Raw genomic sequence first — 20,181 nt, forward strand, 5'->3', positions numbered from 1 at the left:
TTTCCGGAAAAGTTAAAACTCGCAAAACAGCGCCTTCTACAGGTAAATGTTTGCAATAAAATCACAAAACTATGCATGTCAAGCTTAACGTCTAAATATGGTATCTAATTTTACTCAAAAAAGAAAAGGAGTTCATATGCATTCCATCGATCTAAACTGTTTTTTTATATCACTCGCCGCAAATGAACGTTTCCCATTCAAATGAATGGAAATGCCTTTTCATCAATGTATTATTATTTTTTTTTTTTTTACTGTACTTAGGTTACTGTACTGGGTGGTGATAAGAAACAACACAAAAATACAAATAAAAAACAAGAGACAAAAGTTTGAGGTAGTAGCTGTATTCAAATGATTGATAACACAATCACACCCTCCCCCTTTGTACCAATGTTCCAGCTACATCGATGACAATACTTTTCACAGAATACCTTGCACTCTAAACAGCACTCGGTCAAAATGGTAAAAAATTAAATCATCACTAGCAATGAGATGACTAACACTTTTCAGGATGCAGCATCTGTGATCACACTATTTGACCTCTTACCTGCAAAACAAAACAAAAGTGAAATTTGTTCTCCATGGCATAATAATAAGGGCCACCTTATTTTCAGAGGAAATACTTTAGATTTTGCAAGTGAGTAGTAGTAGTAACATGCAAATTGAAACCATGATACAATTTGGGGCAGTCTTAGTGTTTATTATTTAAACAAAACGTTTTTTTTTAAAAAAAATGGAATAAGAGCACCAATGTAACCAAGAAAATCAGCTTTTAAATACACCTGAAACCACTTTGTAAATTCATCACATTGCATCAGACCAAGGCAAACACAAAAATGAAAAACAAAAGCACCATATGTTAAAGGAAGATGAAAACCAAAAGAAATCCACTATTTTTGTCCTCCCCTTCAGATCAGTGTTTGTTGCGGGGCAACATTTTTATTTTCTCTTTCTGTCTTGAGAGCAGCGTGGACAATACCTGCAAAGCAGATAACAACCACTTGCATTACAGAGTAATTACGCTAACTACATGAGCAGAAAAAAAGATTTCAGGGGAACAAATACAATTCAAATTCTTGCTAGCTCACCATTTTCCTCGTGGCTTGGTTGTCAGACCCACACATGCGAAATGGAACCACTCAATGGAGCACTGGAGACAAAAAAATAAAGTGCTTTAGTCTAAGCTTAGGATATATATATATATATATATATATATATATATATATATATATATATATATATATATATATATATATATATATATATATATATATACTAAAAAAGTTCATTCCTGATAAAATATGAACTTGTAACTGCTAAAAATGGCTAAACAAGCGAACTATTACTTCAAACGCCACAATGAAGTTGTTAGTGCCTACTGTAAACATACAACTGTAAAACAGAGGTCCTTAATTGCTGGTGCGCGGCCCAGTACCGGTTTCTGGATCGAGTGGTACCGGACCGCATGAGTCGCACCCGAAATAATGATGTTTTGGAGACAGATTGTTGAGCCTTTATTTGGCTTGATTTTTGTTTTTTTGGCGCCGCCTCTGGCCGCTATTGATATTACATTTTGTAATGAGGTGTTCCGTGAAATCTGGCCCATGAGAAATGTAGCTAATTTTGAAGTTTTTGATTTTTAAAATGATGATTTGATTGAGTCACACACTAAAAGTCATATTCCACCCCTAAAGGAAGACAACATGACTCACATCGGTGTTGTCGCAGCCAATCATCTCGCCGTAGGACACCTGATGGCACAAACAGTAAGTTGGCTCGTTGGGGTCCACCGGCATGTCCAGCACATCGGATGGGTGCACATTCCCAAAGTTGGTGGAGGGGGTGTTGAATTCACCCCTAAAGGTGAAAAAAAAGCAAATCAAATGAGGCTTCTAATGGCAAAACATGCCGAAAGGCGAAAAAGCCAACATACGTTTGAAGGAGTTTGACTTTCTTCTGGGCGCTCTTGGGACTGCCGTCTTCATCCGAGCTCTTGACTTTGGATCTCGTTTTAGCCGATTTCTTTTCCTTTTGTCTGCTTTCCACTGGAACGACGCAACATTTTCGATTTTTTTTTTCTCTGAGCGCGAATGAGGAGGCATTCATATTGACTCTGCACAAACCTTTTTTTCCTTTACTGGAGGTGGAGTCATAATCCGTGCTCTCGATCTGTTTTTCCTTCAGGTCGGCTTCAAAACGGGCCAGGTCTGTGTCCAAGCGTCTTATGTGCTTGTCAACCTAAACATGGAAGCAAAAATTGCCATATCGGGATATAAAAAAAGCCTGTCTTTAAAATTATCAGGATCTACGCCCCCTTTATGTACAAAAATGGTCAAAATGTGATAACAGCAGAAGTAAATAGTCTATATTTATATATTCGTAAAATTGAAAGAGGAATATTTATTACATCATAATTAGAGTATTATGACTTGTGAAGACTTTTGCATTCTGGGAGTCCAGGCTAAGCCAACCGCTGAAGTCATTGAAAGCCTTGTAAATGTCATAAATTGGCTTTGTAGTGTCAATATAAAAATTGGGGAGCTCTGGTATGATCAAAAACATTATCCATGATTTGTCAAATTGCTCCAAATTGGCTGACAGGTTCTTTTTTTTTTAAGTCTGGCATCAGAAGAAGTCAACATAATTAAACCTACATCATACATATCCGCTTTTAAAGATTCCAAAGTCTGATACGAACCATTTCGTAGGTCTGCATGGCCAGTTGCACTTTGTCATCGCCGAACTCTTTGCATTTGCTGTACGACTGCTGGATTTGCCTCAGGATGGATAACTTTTGCTCGGAGGAAAGACTGCGAGCATTTGATGTGTATTCTTTTGCGAGGGAGTCGATCTGTCCTTTGAGATCTGCACAAGACAAGTATTTTTCATCACCGTTTTACCCAAACTTCGAGCTCACACATCAAATCTGCGTCCATTCACTTCTCACCTTCTGTGCGTTGATCTAAATCCCTCATCAAATTGAAGTTTCTCTGCAACTCGAAAGGCAAGTTTTCTATGCCTAATGTGACACAGAAGAAGGTTAGACATTCAATAGAACGAAAAAGCAGGCAAAACTAGCTCGCTTTTCGGATCGATGGAGTCGATTTAGAGACAAGCGTCCGCGCCGAATAAAATTAATAAGCCACGGGATGAATGAGCGTTAGAGGATGTGATAATAAAGAGCAATTGTGAGGAGTGGGACGCGTGTCGCCATTTCAGCGAATTCTCTGCGTTGCGACAATCCAGCAAATAGACCAAGCCGAAATCCGCTGAATGCGTGGGAAGCACGTAAAAGTTCACGTTTCGATTTTCCTTCAACGTTGCGGTAGCGACAAAATATTATTTAGCCATAGCGCTTTTCAATGGTTTAGAAATGCGTTTTAGCTCGTGGAATAGCTTACTGTCCAAATAATGCTCCAGATACATCCCCGCCGCCATCTTGGAAAATGTAAACAACACAGCTTCCGGTGGGCCCAGGCTCGCATTTGATTGGTTGTTTCCACACGACTGACGCCGATGGAAGACTTTGGAGGTTGGAAGCATTTATGTAAATTAGAGGCCAAATTTTACGTAAGTAAATATTCCACGTCGTTAAGTATACGATAAGTAGACTTGTAACGTCGAAATAATAACCAAAGCAGCGCAGAATGATTCAAGATATGTTAAAAATTTATTGTGGGGTAATGCAAAGAATCCCATTCATGTATTTCAGTCAACTGACAAACATAATTGCAATGTCATTATACAAAAAGAAAACCCAACACAATACACATGTAGTCATTTAGCTATGCGTGGATCGTTTGTGAAAAGATACTTTGATATCTTCGAAGTGATCCAACAAAGCCTGTTTTTTTTTTTAATAACCTAAAACATTCCATGATAAATATGTTTATGATCTTTGTTGTTTCTGTTTCAACTTTTTCTTGAACGCATTCTTCTTTGCCGTTCTATTCTTGGCTTTCATGGGCGTTTTTCTCTGGTTGGCCTGCTTCTTCTCAAATCTGCTCCCAGCCGCCTTCTTGTCCGCTTTGGGGTTCCCCGGTTTCATCTCAGCCTTCGCGGGCGGCTTGTCCCCTTGTCCCATCGGAGAATCTTTGTCCAACTTGGCGACCTTGGCTTTTTTTGGTCCCATTGGAGAGTTCTTTCTTGGCCCTTTCTTGGCCGCCGTCCCGTTTACTTTGGCCTCCTGTTTTGAATCGGCCTTGCTAGGGACGCCATTTTTGATTTTCTGGTTTTCGTTAGCAGGATTGTCGGCCTCTGTTGCTTCGGGTGCCTCTGCCTTTTCCTCTTCTGTATTACGGACACACACACACACACACACAAATGATTCTTAGTTGATACTCTGGAAGCCTGCATGTAGCGCGCTGCGAAGCGTTTACCGTTTGCTTTGGGCGCGGTTGGAATCACGTTGGAGAATTTCTTAAACTTGGCCACGAAAAAGCCGTCCATGTTGTGAGAGTGGGGGTAAAAGCGCCTGGTGAGCCGCAGGGTGGGGTGGAAGCGACGCTCTCGGAACCTGGATCGATACGCAAACGTGAGTTTCGATCGCTGCCTCAAGAGGCGGGAGTGCTTTGACGCCAAAGAGACCGAGTCCTGATTGCGGTCCTCATTTAACTGGCGTTCACATGGACACTAGTTTTATGGAAAGCTGTTTGTTGTTCGGTGCTTGCAAACAAACACTACAGGATGGGTTAAAAAAAAATGGTATATTTTTCTTTAAAATGTGTCCTATATTACACTAACAGATTTGGGAAGATAATGAAAACAAAGTAAGAAATGATTGTGTGATGGTAGCGTTGTCGAGCAATTATTTAAATAAAAATATGACCATGTAAAATAAAAAACAAGGTAAAATAAATAAAAATGTAAAATAATTGCCACAGAAAGCAAAACTCAATGTTTTTAATTAATGATCTATAAATTATAAAGTAAGCGCCGCAGTTAATGCTTGAACTTTGATTGGCCTATTAGTATTTTTTTTTTTTTTTAACACGTTCGTTCTGCATTTTCTTCCACTGGCCACGTGCACGTCACATTGTGAGAAAAATACATGCAGTTTTTAGCATTTGCCCTACAAGTACATTCAAATGTATTTGTAAATATGTTTCAACTTATTTACATGTTTTTGTACAATAGACCTCTGCTTAGAACCGTTTTTATTAGTAATTTTAATATGCCAGTTTGGTATTTTCTCCCATTGCGCATGCACAAATCATATTATGAGGAAAAAAAAAATGATTTTTTTTAAAGTTAGCCTACAAGTACATTGAAATGCATTTGCAAATATGTTCGAACTTGTCATCCACGTATTGCCCTATTTGTAGTTTTTAATGGTATTATCATGTCCCTTTGGCATTTTCTTCTATTGCACATGCGCATTGAGATTTTTTTTTTTTTTTTTTTTAGCATTTGGCCTTCTACAAGTACGCTCAAACGCATTTGCAAATATGTTGCAACAAGTTTGCAAGCTTCTGCGAAAGAGTTAAAGAGACCCCTTTAAAATCCACCCGTGGCAGTCCGCTTACCTGGTGAAGCCTTCCTTGCCGAAATCCAGTCCGGTCGGAACCAATTTGACGTTCCTTTTCTTTAAGGCGTAGTCCACCACCCATTCGTTCTCCTCCATCTGGCGCGCGGCGTTTCGGTCAGACGGAGCTCACTCGTATGGTATTGCAAAGGCGGGACACCAACCATAATGGAGCACGTGCAGTAGACCACGTATCCTCCCGACGTCGAATCGGCGTTGACGGAATCGATGGCGGACAGGAGCAACTCTTTTTGCAAGTGGGCGGCGCGCTGGATGTCCTTTTCGTCCTGCCGGGAAAGGAAAAATTTCACACGTTGGAGGCAACGTTGCTGTAACTCACCAAGGGGGGAAAAGGGCAACAACAAACCCCCTAAAAAGAATCTCACAAGACATTAAACTACAAAAATATATGACAAAATTAGAAGAAAACTGAATATTAGAGATGTTACATTTTCTAGTAAAACATCGACTTCAAACGACAACATTTTCTCGGCCGTGCCGGGTGTCGTTTTTAGTTGATGCCGCGGGCCTTGGAAAAATGAACGACGGGCCACAAATGGCCCTCGAGCCGCAGTTTGAACACATCCGCTGGATTGACTTTACCTTGCTGTTTTTCACCGCAGGATCTTTGGCGATGACACCCGTGCCCGAGCACGGAGCGTCTAGCAGCACTCGGTCAAAACCACCCAGGACCTGCATTTCCACAAGTTCTTAGCGCGCAGCAATAAATAAGAAAATAAACCTGGAGGTTTCCGGAAACTTCTTAGCGCGTCCGTCACCTTCGGGAACTCCCTGCCGTCGTAGTTGCACACCACGGTGTTGGTGACCCCCAGACGGTGGATGTTGCCCACCACGCTCTTCAGCCTGTCGGCGTTGGCGTCGTTGGCCACGATCACGCCCGTGTTTCTCATCAGCTGAGCTGCGGCAGGAGCAAAACACACGTCAATATGTAAACACCTTCTCCGGAGACGGCAACGCGTTTTTTATTTAAAAATGATCTACTGATGGTGAATGTGAGCTGGAATGAATATAACTACTCATTTGTTATCTTCTATGACTTTTTAGACAAATTTGACCTATGCTAACCGTTAGCACTCGCGTTTAGCATTAGCAGGTTAACGCTAACTAACATTTATTTCACATATACATAATGTTTTGTGTACATTACACTTATGATGTCCTTAAAGACAAATTCAAACTATGCGTCAACAATATTCCACAAGTAAACTTAAAAGTAGAGCTGCCTTTTAGCCATCATTGGGTCAGTAATTTCCTGTTCTTCTTCTTCTTCTTCTTGATGAGCAGAATGGGCACATCTAAAGCTTGACTGCCCCCTGATGGTTAAAATTTGAACTCGAGCCATTATCAATTATTAGTAATATTAGGTTACATTCTTGGGTAAAACAGCCTGGATGACTTTTGGGAAGTTCTTTATTTTGTGAAGCTCCATGTGCTAGAATTTTCTTGAACTCATTCAAGACAAGTTTCATTGTAATTAAATGATAAATGTCTTTGGGATTTAATGAGTTCAAAGGCCGCTACCACTCAACCAGTAACTGTCAAAAGACATAAGCAATGAAGCCATGTGTCGAGATGGTCTTTGCATATGTTCCCCCCGAAGTCCATGTATTAAACATAGTTCTGGCAAATATTTTCTGTCGACCTTTTATGAAGTCGACAGACCCGACTTGGTTGACTTTTCCCCCCCTCCCAGCCCTACACAGAATTAAGTGGTTACCAATATAGGTGGTCTTTCCTCCTGGGGCCGAGCTCATGTCCAAAACGGACTCCCCCTCCTGCGGCGAGAGCGCCATGACTGGCAGAAAACTGGAGGCGCCTTGCAGCATATACTGACCGGAGAGGTACTCCGGAGTGGCGCCTGCGTCCAAACACGGCCGTGAGGAAATATCCATGTCAACATGTTTAATTTTCACAATCCCGCCGTTGTCGACAGGAAGGTCAACTTACCAATTGGGACAGAGGAGTCGTAAATGACCAAGCCCACTTTGGACCATTTTCCCAGCGGGTCTAAGTTCACTCCTCGGTTAATCAAGGCCTTAAAAAAAATATATATATACGTCACTGAAATGATATGGAATATTTGACATTATATACACATGTTTGACATTTTATATGGGAATGATCTCGTTTGATTGATTGATTAACTACCATTGATGGGTATAGATGTTAAAAAAAAAAGATTACAAGTCTGGAAGTGAATGAGTTAATAACCAATTTATTTTTCATATATAGTTAATAACTCAAAAACTCATTTTTCCACTCGACTGAAAATGATGTGATCAGGGCTTAGGTAACGACCAATCATGGCTCGCTTGTTAACTGGGTTTGGTCATGTGACCTTAGCAAGCCGTGCCACCATTGGTTGTTACCTGTTACTTGTTAACTCGTTCAACCCCAAAGACGTAATTATACGCCTATACAGCTTCCAGAAATTAAATCCAAAGCACTTAACAGTTTGAATGTTTGCAGATACTAAACAATTTAATAGAAAATGAAGAAACATTCAGCAATCAAAGACATTATAAACATATATTTTATTGCTGAAAATACCTAAACAAGTGTAATATTCCCTAAACTTAGTGCAGTGAAAATAATCTTTCCATAAAAATAGATAAAGTGACTAAACAGAAATTAAATTACTCTATTATACATCTGTGACATGTAGCTAATATTTTTCCTTAACTATGGACCAAATATGAACTTTTAAGGCTACAAAAGTATCATTCGTCTTAAAACAACCGTGCACATACCTGAGCGAGGTCCCTCCTCCTGGTTTTCAACGTGTTGGTCCGAATCGTGACCGGCCTGTGAATTTCGTTGGCCTCGAGGAACTCCACCAGCTGTTAGCAGGGCAAAAATAATCAACTCAATAAAAATCTGCGTTCAAAATCAATCCCTGAAATGGGAAATCGTTTTTGTATATACTATACTTGTAATATACTAAGTCAAGTCGACAAAAGTGACTTGACTTAGTATATCATTTATGCGCATGCTTGTCACCTTCCTCATTTGGCCACCGGGGGCACTATAAAAATGTTACCAGCACAACAGGACTTTTTTTTAAAAATCTAACTTTTCTGCCATATATATATATATATATATATATATTTTTTTTTTTTTTTGCTGGGAAAAGCTCGCACCTCGGAGAGAGGAAATAGGTCGATGAACTTCTGGACGAGGAACTCATTGTAGCTGTAGTAGGTGCAAAGATCCTTTATCAGCAGGGTGATGTAGTCCTGTCTCACTTTTCCCGGCTCCCTTTTCGACGCGAAGTTGCAAAGGACGTCAATGTTGTCCTTTATTCGTTGGTTGATGGTCTTCAGGTCAAAAGGCAGGATTCCTGTTGGATTATAGTAAGTTAGTGTTTTGTTTTCTTTCACTTTAGGAAATTGTAGGGAGTGATTCAATTCGGTTTTGAGACAATCAAAAAATGTTAACAGGAGTTAAAGGAGGCTCAATAAATGAATTGCAGACAAAACTGACTTATTTTTGCTGCTCGAAAGGTTAAAAAATGATCGACATTTTTTGTTGGGTTCATTTCCTCCATTAAAATCATAATCGCCCAGAATGATTGAGGAAAATTTGTATTTTTCAGCCATATTGGCCAGCCCTAAAAGGTCAGTTTTTTTTTAATAAGACTCACCTTCCTTCTCACTTTCTTCGGGCCCAGGAAGTCGGAATTGATCCATGTCGTCAATGTTGGTCTGTAAAGTTTCTTCCTCATCCTTATCTGATTTTTCGTCGCCATCTTTGTCGTCATCTTCATCCTCATCCTCCTCCTCATCATCATCATCATCATCACTTTCAAGCCCCATGGTTTTCTTTATCTTCTTTTCCTTCTTGGCTGCACGCTCAATGGGGAGAAGCTTTAAAAAAAAAAAAAAAAAAAAAAATGAATTTCTACTTGCTGAAAGGAAAAACCCACAGCTGTTTTTTGTTCAAATTTTCAATATGAAACTTTTTATCCTCTGTACCTCTTCTCCGTCACTTTCCTCTTCATCTAGCGCGCCGTAGTCGTCGACCATTTCTTCATCGTCGTCGTCGTCGTCATCCTCCTCTTCTTCCAGTTCTTTCATTCCGAGTTGCGCGTTCATCTTCGCTTGCTTCATTCCCGCCTTCTTCGGCTTCTTCTGCTCTTCAACTTGCGCCTTCTCCTCCTCGTAATCGTCCTCTTCCTCCCAGTGCTCGTCGCTGTCGTCCTCGCCGTCCGATTGATCCGCCTTACGCTTCCTCTTAACCGGCATCAGCCATTTGCTGTTCTCGTCGGTGAAGCCTATTGGAAAAAAAAATAAATAAACTGATTGCCTGCCTAGATAGGAATTTAACTCATTTAATCATGTAGGCATTTTTTTTAACAATTCAAGACCCAATCCCAGGTGAGTAATTCAATTTTTTTTCTTTTTATAAGTGCAATTGGCTAAAGGAGGATCTAAAAATGGCTGGTAAATGAATTAAGTGGGAATGTTATCTATTACTGCAACAAATTTAGTATTCAAGTACTTAATTCATTCAACTGCAAGCATTTTTTGGCCCACCTTTACACACTTAAAAAAATACATTAAAAAATGTAAACTGGGATTGACTGTTTCTCTCTCTCTCTCTCACACACACACACACACACACACATTACTCTTGAAATGTATTGAACAAATATGATCAATTATACTGTGGTTACCTTTCTTAGCTTGCTCCTCAACAGCTACTTTAGCCTTTTTCGAAACACTAGCAGCTTGTTTTGCGTGCCTGTAAAATGATAAAATGGTACAAATTGAGCATGATGTAAATTCGCAATCTGCAAGATGCAACATCGTCATGAAAACCAGCAACAGCAGACCTTTTCCTGGATCTTCTTGAGTGGCGTTTTGGCTCAGAGTCATCTGCAAGCAAAAATCCACTCAGTCAGATGGAAACATATACATATATATGTAATTTTTTTGAATTTAATGTATTCATGAACATGTTTCTATCATATAAAAAAAAATCACCATTTTTTATAAACTTGGCTAACTCTGTCTCGGCCCCTTTCTGCTTTCTGGCTTTCCGCCCGGGACCTCGCTTGACCTTGTTGGTGGGATCCAATTTGCGGCCCATGATTCCAAGCTACAAGGACACCTTGAAAAGACCAACAGATGCTCAGCACCTGTTCAAAACAACAAACAATGAAGATGCGATCCTCATGATGATGATGTGGGAATAATGTTATCAGTAGCTATTGGATCAAATATTTTTTCTCATGTTTTAGTCATCTTATTGAGAAATACCAGTGGGGCAAAATGCCTGTCACTTTGATGCAAGGCAATTGTACGCAACTGCGATAATAACATTGAAATCTAATTGTCATACAGCGCTACTTGGGATTAAATTCTAAATATTGGAATTACAATGCGAAACCCTTGGGTTGAAAAGAAAATAGTTATAATATTTTATAGCATACATGCTGAAATTGATACTTGCTTGGTAACTTGGGAGTGAATAATTTAAAAATAATCTCATTCCACCACAAACGACGAAAACATGAATCGGCCAAAAAGAACTACATTAATTCGCTCTAGGAGCAAAACGTCTTACACACTTCGCATTGAAACTTAGTACATGCTTGCATTCATAATATTTGACAGACTGTGTACATTTATCGGATAACGCGTAAAGTTTTTGCAAAAATGCGAACGTAAATGGCACAATTTGCACGCGGATTGTACATTAATAACCCCCAAATTGTTGAAAAAGCAACCAAATTATTTTCCCTGAGGACAAGTATAACATCTCACTTACGTTGTATCCGACTTTTGATTGCAAAAAGTTGAACGAAAAGCTTACACGTGAAATTTCAGACAACACGTTGTGGACAAACTTCCGGTGCGCGTGAGTGACGCATCATTACGTCACGTCATGTCTAGAATTAATAGATAAAAAAAGAACGGCATTTTTTTAAAATATCAAATAAAATACCAAATATGTTTTACATACCTGCGCGATTAAAACATTCAATTCTACATACAATAAACTTTTTTTTAAGTAAACTCATTTTACTGATGACGTTTGCATCATGCGACCGCTCGACAGAGTAGACGGCAAGATGGCGGCCGAAAACGGGAAGAAGCGTGGCTTGGAACATTTGGACGAATATGAACCAAAACCGGCCAAACATCTCCGCAGTTTGCACGATCGCATGACCGAGAGGCGACTTGTTGTTATTCTGGAGGGCGCCTCGCTCGAAACCGTCAAGGTAAAACTGCTTCGAATTCAACAAAAGTTTATTCTGTTCCCGTCGTGATGTGAGAAAGTGTTTATGATCTATTATTACATATTAGAACTACGAATACAGCTGTTATATACATACATACAGTATATATATATATATATATATATATATATATATATATATATATATATATATATATATATATATATATATATATATATATATACAGTATATATACAGTATATATATGTGCAGGCCTGATTTATGTTGAATTGCTTTTCATGAAACATTTTAAAACTATTACAGGTTGGGAAAGCATTTGAGTTGTTGAACTGCGACCAACACAAAAACATCATAGTCAAAAATGGAAGAAATCCAGGTGACATTAGACCAGATATTACACATCAGGTAATCACCTTTATTGATTTCTCTGCATGCAAATGAAGTTTGCCTATGTAAAGATGATGTTTCCTTCCATTAGTGTCTTCTCATGTTGATGGACAGTCCACTGAACAGAGCGGGCCTGCTGCAGGTTTACATCCACACTGAGAAGAACGCGTTAATCGAGATCAACCCGCAGACGCGCATCCCAAGAACCTTCCCGCGCTTCTGTGGCCTTATGGGTAAGTTTAACACTGTTTAAACCAGGAGCTGTCCAACTTAGTAGGAACCATTTATTTCGAGTACTAAGTCCCAAAGTTATCGATTTCCTTACTAAGGTACTTAAGTAATCGATGGCACTAAGTACGAAAGTATTTTTTTGATTACTGTAGTACCTAAAGTAATCAATCAATTCAGCACTTAATTTCCTAAAATGGACGATTACTATACCTCTTAATTACCTCAAGTATTTTTTTTAATAGTACATCTGCTTTAAAAAAATCAATTCGTGATCTACAGAGGTGCCTGGACTTAATAGAATTTGTGCTGGATGTTTTCCCCCATTTGGCCACCACGGAGCAGTATAATACAGACAGGCCTAAAAAATGTTTCCGACTGTCTTAGTAAGGCTTCATCTAATTGATTGATTTAGTACTTGATTGTGTCTTCCAAAATGGCTTATTCCCAGTTAGTATACAAAAAAATCGGGTTTAAAAAAAAAAACGTGAAACTGTGGTATGTAGACAATTTATAACCACTGTATGTGCAAGTCATGTGTTTATGAAGTTGTAAATTTGAAGTTTCAAGCAAGTCTTATGTAAGAAAAATCAAGTCTAGCTACACACATATTTAATTAGCTTTGTGCAGTGCGTCAAATGCTATTAAATCTTCGCATACAGTATGTCGTGGGCCAGTGGAAAATGTATATCGGGCTGCAAATAGCCCCCGGGCAGTAGTTTGGACAACAATATTCTAATGAATTGGATTTATGATGACAATAGCGAATGAGTTGGTCATTTTTTTTTTCCAATGCATTTCCAGTTCAGCTGCTGCACAAGCTGAGCGTGCGAGCGTCCGACGGGCCTCAGAAGCTGTTGAGGATGATCAAAAATCCCGTGTCGGATCACCTACCCCCCGGCTGCCCGCGCATCTCCACATCCTTCTCGGCAGGGGAGGCCGTGTGCCCGCGTACGCTGGTGCCCGAAGGACCGGCCGCCGTGGTCATCGGTGCTTTTGCACACGGAGCGGTGCGGATTCATTTGATTATATTTGTTTGTTTGTTTGTTTTGGACTCATTGGCCATCTTTTCCAGGTGAACGTGGACTACACGGAGAAGACGGCGTCCATCAGTAACTACCCGCTGTCGGCCGCGCTCACCTGTGCCAAGATGTGCTCGGCTTTTGAGGAAGTTTGGGGCGTCTTGTGATCCATGTTGGACTGCTGCACCGGCCAAAACGTTTTTTATATGGACTTGCTGGAGATCAAAACTCCCATGCGTGGACGTTTCTTGGATCCTATTATCTATGATGATAATGTTATTCAGTGATGGGGAAATGAAGCCTCATGAAGCACTTCTGATGTTTTATTCCTCTAGATGGCACTGTTGCTTCAAAGATGCTTTGGAAAGAGGAACTACACACATATATATATATATATATATATATATATATATATATATATATATATATCTCAAGTGCTTCATGAGGCTTCGTTTACCCATCGCACATGTTATTACAAAAACATTATTGTACAGTGATACTTTCCATTAATAAACCTATCAGTTAGTGTCTGTTGCATCAGTATCATGGAATATGTATGATAAATTATAATGGATCAGTATGTTTTGTTTTTTTTTCTCCATGGACAATACAGATTATTAGAAGTCAAGGAGGCTCTTTAGTTAATGGGAAAATATTGGTGACAACCTCTTTTTTTTTTTAAACAATAGTCAAGAATTGATTTGATTTTGAAAAAAAATCAATAAATATATCGTATTAATAATACACGTATGCCCTAAAGTTTTTTTTCTTGTTTTCAATTGAAATATGGTAATAGTAAAGTAATGTGGCTGACGGTATTTCACTGAATAGATCTCTACAGTTTATTTTACAACACAAGTGGACACTGAAATAAGTGTGCAAATAATATAGCAGGCAAACAAGACTCAATCTATAAAAACAGTCCTCTTAAACATCAGTTGTATGAATATAACGACATATGTACACAACATTACAGCGCATTGGAGGAGACGCTTGTATTGATCTTAAAATGGACATATTATTGAAACCTGACATTTCCAGACATATTTTTAAAAAAAAATTTCAGATGTTCAATACTTGATACTTCTAGCGATTTCCTTTTTTTTCCCCAGGTGTTTGGCTAAAGTTGAGTCTACAAATGCCTGGTTCTAAATGAAGTAATGGCTGCTTCTAAAAGAATAATCAAGCAGTCAAGTATTTTAGTACCTGAAGTAATCGATCGATAAAATACTCAATGACTTTATTACTTAATTACCTAATCAATCTTGGCCTCTAGGCTGGCCAAAGAGTGAGGGAAAAAAAACACTTTTGAAGTGCTATCATTCAAAGCTATAAGTTAAGCAAATTAGCATTAGCTAACAGTGTTACTGGCGGCTTCAGATGAGCATAGAAGTCGTAGATCACACAGCTAGACTGCAAGGTAAGCGCAGCTGCAAAGAGTTTCGCCGGATGCTAACGGTATTAGCTACTTATAAGAGGCACTTACTTGTTTACTCACTGAAGTTGTCAGTCTGGCTGCGAGGCCGGCGGTATTTGTGGTTGGCAACACGTCCATGCGCCACCTACACACTTAAGTGTGAGAACCGCGGCCTCCTCGGGTTAATTTCTTTGTTTGGGACTCCGCTTAGCAAGCAGTCCACTGGTCATCGCCGTAACAACAACCGGACCTGCCATTGACCGAACAGTACGTGGGCAAAATGAGACGGGCCTCTAAACGGGCTAATTTTATCAGTACAAGTTATAAATATGGCATTAAGACACCTGAGAACTGTTTTGAAAAAAATAAAAAAATAATAATATGTCCCCTTTAAGCACGTTCAGCATCCATGCGACGTAAAACGCTGAGTTGTTTTGGAGCATTGCAAGTTTGTGGGACATAGATGAGATTTGGCACAAATGGCCGTGACCAGGAAGGACGCTTCTAGAGGCATCAATTGATGATAGCGGTCGGCGTCGCAGTTGACCTGCAAAAAGGGAAAACGTGTGAGATGAAGACAAGGTCCATTTATTGATTTGTTTTGGCTTTGTTTATTGTATCAATTTTTCATTCACTACCATTGATTGCTATAAACGTCAAAGATCTAGTTTTGCTGGACTGTCATTGATCTATTAGTCAAAAATCCATTTTAACTGAGCTGGCAGTTTGCAGTGAACATAGAAGAATTAGACCACAAACACACAAAAAAATAAATTCAGTCGCCTAATTTGTAGCATTTGCTCTATTTAGCAAGTTAGCAACTCTTCTTGTTTGGCTAACAAATTAGCTTAAATAATGTACATCTATTCTGTGTGTACGCAAGGTCTTGGTATCATTGTTTTCATACATCTAAGGGAATAAAGGTTTGCCAGATAATTTTTTCCAAATTTTTTGAGAAAAAATTTGCTAATTTTTATGCTAGTACCGATTGCTAACGGGCTAGCGTCGGCAAATTTTGTTGGTCACCTTCAGCCTTAGAACATTAGTAAAACTCAAAATTAAAAGCTTGATAAAGCAAATCTCTGAAAAATATCTGTAAAATTAACAATAAATAAACAAAACCCTGAAATATGATATTTTGTTTTACAGTCAGCCCTATGAAGTAGGGCGATCAATCAAAATAGCGAAATCACCTGTGAGAAGGCCATAAAAAACAGACGCGTGTGGGAGAATCCCGAGATGGACGAGTCTGCCGGCTGCGTCTTCAAACTCTTGTGATAAGCCTGTCAACCAAAACACCTTCTTATACTCTTACATTAATAATAATGAAAAAAAAAAATCAGATTTCCAACCTCCAGCGCGTTCTGCAGTGCCGTAAACTGCACCCACACTTCCTGCTGCTGGGCCGCTGGGAGCGGAAGATCCTTGTTGGTCACCGAGCGGTAGCGGGACCACACGCATTGTCCTACCCTGCGCACCGTCTCACTCTGTGAGTAAACTAGAAAAGCACAGCGAAAATAACGTCACAGGGCATCAATGCAGGCTCGACATTTCTTTTAACTCAGGAATGTCAAACCCATTTTAGCTCAGGGGCCACATGGAGGAAAATATATTCACAAGTGGGGCGGACAAGGGGAATCATCATTTAATCATAAAAATACAGCTAAATAAAAGTACTTCCTTTTTAGTCCCCTATACAATATGGTATTTTCCCCTAAATTGCATGATGAATACAAATTTTCCAGGATCCTTTTTTCCATCTGTTCATAAAATACATATTTTGTATAGAAAACATAACAAGAAAAGCTGAAACCTCAAAACAAATTAATTAGAAAATAAATGGTAAATAATTGTAGTACAACTTGTTTTCAAGGAGTGCAGTGAAGTGCAAGAGAAATTAAACAGAATAAAATGGCGACGTATCGTCTCAGTTTGAACACTAGGTGGCACCGCCGAAATAACATATGGAAGAAGTTGAAAACCCACAAAAAAGTCACGCTATCATGTCAAATTCAGAAGCGCTGTGTGCTAACTGCTAAGATGTAAACTATGTAAATTTGAAAAGAAATACAACATATGTTAACATCATTTTGGACACTAGGTGGCACCAGCGAAATAACATACATGATGGAAGAAGTTGAAAACTCACAAAAAAAAAAAATCACGCTATCATGTCAAATTCAGAAGCGCTGTGTGCTAACTGCTAAGATGTAAACTATGTAAATTTGAAAAGAAATACAACGTATGTTAACAGTATCTGTCAGGGCCTTGGTGACAAACCCCGCCCATTGTCAGATTAAACCTCCCGGTGGGTCAGATCCGGCCCCTGGGCCGTATGTTTGACATCCCCGTTCCAAAGCTTCTCACCATCAGGTAGAAGCATGTGAAGGAGATCTTTGGCCAAAAGGAAACCCATCACGCCGTAATTCATAGCCCTGTTTGGTTAAAAATAAACATAAATCACAAAATGCTTTTCTACGACATAATCATCGAAAAGCTCATTCCTGACCTCGGGTATGTGGGATGGAAAAGAGGCGGGATAAAAAAGCCCACGGGAACGATCAGCTCATTGCCCAGAAGAGACGGGGTGACAGATAGACTTGAAAGCAAATCGTGAAAAGAACATCTTATAAGAACGTAAACGACGTAAAAATGTAAACGACTAACTTACATATCGGCGTCATGGCGGTCCTCGTGCAAAAGTCGACTGCGTCGCTTCTGCAAAGAGGACAGCAGCTGCAGGTAGTTGGAGAAGAAGTTGTCCACACTGATGGACACCTGCAATAGTGCAAGAGAGGACGCAATGATTTTGTGTGTGATTACCTCCGCCAAGGCTTTACTAGTCGCAATGCAGAAAACAGAAAAAAATAATGTATAGACTTACAAATGGCACTCGGAGGATTTTGTTTGTCACTTAATTGTTTGAGTCACAACGTGTTTATTTTTAACCAACAAGTAGCCTGCTAGTGAATTAGCATATAGAGCAAATATATAAATAAAAGACGCAGATAGAGCGCTTTTTTCAGTTTGCTGCAAAGAAATCTTTTTTGTTGTTTCGAAGTTAATGATGGAACAGGAAGTGGCTAGCTAAAACGCTAACAATGATAGATAAAGACACCTTAAAATTACAATTGTTAGTCTTGCCATCCTGCCTGAACCAGAAAGTGGCTAGCTAACAAGCTAACAATGACCGTTAAAGTCACTCCACAATCAATTTAAATATAAATTCTCAAAATGTATATTTTAGAAATGTAAACAAATCACGTTCCGATAAAAATACTTCATTGTTCTTTTAAAGTCATCTTGCAGCTTATATCACGTAGTTCCTCTACAACCTAGTATTACAACGTGGCGGCCATTTTGAACTCATTCACCCTAAAAACGTTTTTCTTTCATTTTTTTTTTTTTTTTTAGGAGTCCAGAAATGTAATGCCCGGTATATTTACAGATATTTTTCTATGATGGGCCTGTAAAATAGGCTGGTACCGAATGAGTTAAATATTATTCCTTTTTCCATAAACAGTGGAAATTAATGAACAAGATTGCAGCATAAGATAGAGAATCCCTATAAATCCGTGTAATAACAATCCAGATGTACTCATTCCCGAGGAGTGAGCGGCCGCTCTATTTTGGGAATGACTTTACCTCTGAATAAAGCAGGTCAAGCTCAGCTTCAGTGAATTTTCCTTTTGCCGTCACAATTCTTGGAGTCATGGCCTGAACCTGAAGGCAGAGGAGTTATACTTTAAATCCGACGGGAGCTTCAAAGGCAAACATGGGCTGTAAATCACCTTTGTCATAACAAACTGGAGAGTCTTCTCCTCACTCCACTTAAGTTTGTGGAGTTGCGATTTGAAGGAGGACAGGACGTTGTCAATGAGCTCCTCGGCCTGCCGGAAAACAAAAACGCTGAGCGGCGATAGCTCATGTAGCGCGGGCGCCGTGTCGCCTCACCTCCTCGCCGGCGAGGTTCTCTCGAAACAGATGCGCCAGAACCCTGTCGAAGCCTCGCTCGGTTTCCAGCACGCAGCGTTTCCAGCGAGGGGCCGTGGAGAAGACCTCGCTCGAGGTCCCGGAGTCCGGATCGCGTTGGCCCAGAACCAGCGACAGATTATTGGCCGTGTCGGAGAATCTGGAGTCCAGGGCGGGCAGGAGGGTGTGGAGCAGGTTGAGCACCATGAAGGTGTGGAGAGGGCCGCTGAGCGGAAAGGCACCGGGTCAAGAGACCGAGCGCGGGAAGCGCGGGTAGCGAGGGTGCATTGTGGGTCACTTACAGTACCTGGAGCTCAGCTCGTGGCCGCTCATCCAGTTGCCGATGATGCGGGACATCTGCACCAGGTACGGCAAGTTGTGCAGGAGGACGTGGTCGTCTTCCGTGAGCGGGCGGGAATGGAACGCGGCCTGCAGGCAAGCCAGCCAGTCCACGGCCGGGGCCGCGTGCTGCGGATACACGTGGGATGCAGTGACGCATTAGGGAAATTACAGGGGGCTGCGTTCTGTTACTAGGGGAATGCCGGAATCTAAGTTTATAGGGTGGACACAACTATATTGTGTAGTTTGAACAGATGTAGACGGATGTCCAAACTATAACTTCAAAAAAAAGGTCAGAAGTGCGATAGAATAAACGCGGAGAATGCGCCGCCTGCCAAGCTTCTCCATTATAGTAAAGCAGGCAAATGTTGCAACTGGACTGGTTGACCACGCTCGACTCTACTCCATTGCAAAAGCCATAGCTTTATCAAATGCAGAAGAAAAACCTGCTTTGTCGCCATCTTGTGGCATTAAAAGGCAATCACAGTCTTTACAGGTGAAATATGAGGAGATGTAACGCACAAACCTGCAGCTCCTTGATGGTCAGGCGCTGGTAGAGCAGTCCTTTGGCCCTGCGATGACTCAGAGGCGCCACGGCAACGGCCAGCTCGGAAGACAGCGAGATGAAGGCGCCCACGTGGATCATGCCGCTGACCGCCGGGGCCCCCAGCAGCGCCAGGTACCGATCGCACGAAGCCAAGAAAGGACGCAGGGGCTATGCGAGAAAGAGTGCGTCAAGTGTCACGGCGTGGAGGCGCGTGCGCCCGGCGTTTCACCGACCTCCCTCGCAACTTGGGACTTCTCCGTCTGGTTGTTCCACTCGATGGGGACCAGCAGGTCGGGCTGGTCGATCTGGCGGCGGAGTGGCGCCGTCAGCGTGGTGGATAACGTGTCCGAGCTTATGCGATTTTACAGGACTGACCTGTATGTATGGTTTGGTGGTTTTGCCGAGCGGGTCGGCGGGGTCTTCGCCCACGTAGACTTTGAAGAAGGGGAAGGTGGCGTAGTCCCTCATCAGGACGCTGAGGGTGGAGTTGAAGTCGGGGTGACTCCACTGGCCGGACACTGA

General features: G+C 40.7%; 4 protein-coding genes across 6 annotated transcripts in view; 1 reads left to right on the forward strand and 3 right to left on the reverse strand.

Moving 5' to 3' along the window:
- Positions 1 to 325: 325 nt before the first annotated feature.
- Positions 326 to 3,482, reverse strand: ing4 (inhibitor of growth family, member 4). Its single transcript, XM_088410609.1, has 8 exons — positions 3,399 to 3,482; positions 2,945 to 3,016; positions 2,696 to 2,862; positions 2,121 to 2,235; positions 1,931 to 2,042; positions 1,710 to 1,854; positions 1,086 to 1,147; positions 326 to 976 (listed from the first exon to the last, which is right to left on the reverse strand). The coding sequence occupies exons 1-8, from the start codon at positions 3,433 to 3,435 to the stop codon at positions 937 to 939; spliced, it is 750 nt and encodes a 249-aa protein (XP_088266735.1). The 5' UTR covers positions 3,436 to 3,482; the 3' UTR covers positions 326 to 936.
- A 166-nt stretch (positions 3,483 to 3,648) lies between these two features.
- Positions 3,649 to 11,414, reverse strand: nop2 (NOP2 nucleolar protein homolog (yeast)). 2 transcript variants are annotated; one of them, XM_088412152.1, is made up of 16 exons: positions 11,315 to 11,414; positions 10,528 to 10,682; positions 10,377 to 10,419; positions 10,218 to 10,285; positions 9,517 to 9,815; positions 9,186 to 9,408; positions 8,683 to 8,882; positions 8,293 to 8,382; positions 7,490 to 7,577; positions 7,260 to 7,400; positions 6,301 to 6,440; positions 6,125 to 6,214; positions 5,686 to 5,808; positions 5,523 to 5,620; positions 4,377 to 4,513; positions 3,649 to 4,287 (listed from the first exon to the last, which is right to left on the reverse strand). In XM_088412152.1, exons 2-16 carry the CDS (start codon positions 10,631 to 10,633, stop codon positions 3,887 to 3,889), a joined length of 2,247 nt encoding a protein of 748 aa, XP_088268278.1. In that variant the 5' UTR covers positions 10,634 to 10,682; positions 11,315 to 11,414; the 3' UTR covers positions 3,649 to 3,886. The 2 variants fall into 2 exon arrangements, with proteins under 2 accessions (XP_088268278.1, XP_088268279.1); XM_088412153.1 differs by having other exon boundaries at positions 10,528 to 10,654; positions 11,315 to 11,398.
- A 189-nt stretch (positions 11,415 to 11,603) lies between these two features.
- On the forward strand, positions 11,604 to 13,769 carry emg1 (EMG1 N1-specific pseudouridine methyltransferase). The gene is made up of 5 exons (XM_088411748.1): positions 11,604 to 11,768; positions 12,051 to 12,152; positions 12,226 to 12,367; positions 13,167 to 13,372; positions 13,438 to 13,769. The coding sequence occupies exons 1-5, from the start codon at positions 11,619 to 11,621 to the stop codon at positions 13,549 to 13,551; spliced, it is 714 nt and encodes a 237-aa protein (XP_088267874.1). The 5' UTR covers positions 11,604 to 11,618; the 3' UTR covers positions 13,552 to 13,769.
- Positions 13,770 to 14,202: 433 nt separating this feature from the next.
- Positions 14,203 to 20,181, reverse strand: part of kel (Kell metallo-endopeptidase (Kell blood group)) — a 9,153-nt gene continuing 3,174 nt past the window's right edge. For both annotated transcript variants that reach the window (XM_088411746.1, XM_088411747.1), the window contains exons 5-17: positions 20,035 to 20,181; positions 19,893 to 19,964; positions 19,639 to 19,827; positions 19,081 to 19,241; positions 18,756 to 18,999; positions 18,593 to 18,691; positions 18,447 to 18,524; positions 17,473 to 17,579; positions 17,311 to 17,400; positions 17,169 to 17,236; positions 16,154 to 16,299; positions 15,995 to 16,084; positions 14,203 to 15,348 (exon numbers count right to left, since the gene is read on the reverse strand). The exon at positions 20,035 to 20,181 is cut by the window's right edge and continues 12 nt beyond it. In XM_088411746.1, coding sequence (XP_088267872.1) covers positions 15,202 to 15,348; positions 15,995 to 16,084; positions 16,154 to 16,299; positions 17,169 to 17,236; positions 17,311 to 17,400; positions 17,473 to 17,579; positions 18,447 to 18,524; positions 18,593 to 18,691; positions 18,756 to 18,999; positions 19,081 to 19,241; positions 19,639 to 19,827; positions 19,893 to 19,964; positions 20,035 to 20,181 — 1,638 coding nt within the window. In that variant the 3' untranslated portion in view covers positions 14,203 to 15,201. The remainder of the gene's footprint in view (positions 15,349 to 15,994; positions 16,085 to 16,153; positions 16,300 to 17,168; positions 17,237 to 17,310; positions 17,401 to 17,472; positions 17,580 to 18,446; positions 18,525 to 18,592; positions 18,692 to 18,755; positions 19,000 to 19,080; positions 19,242 to 19,638; positions 19,828 to 19,892; positions 19,965 to 20,034) is intronic.

Source organism: Hippichthys cyanospilos, chromosome 3 (assembly GCF_059441005.1).
Source record: "Hippichthys cyanospilos isolate Australia breed blue-spotted pipefish chromosome 3, RoL_Hcya_1.0, whole genome shotgun sequence".
NCBI classification, from domain to species: Eukaryota; Metazoa; Chordata; class Actinopteri; order Syngnathiformes; family Syngnathidae; genus Hippichthys; species Hippichthys cyanospilos.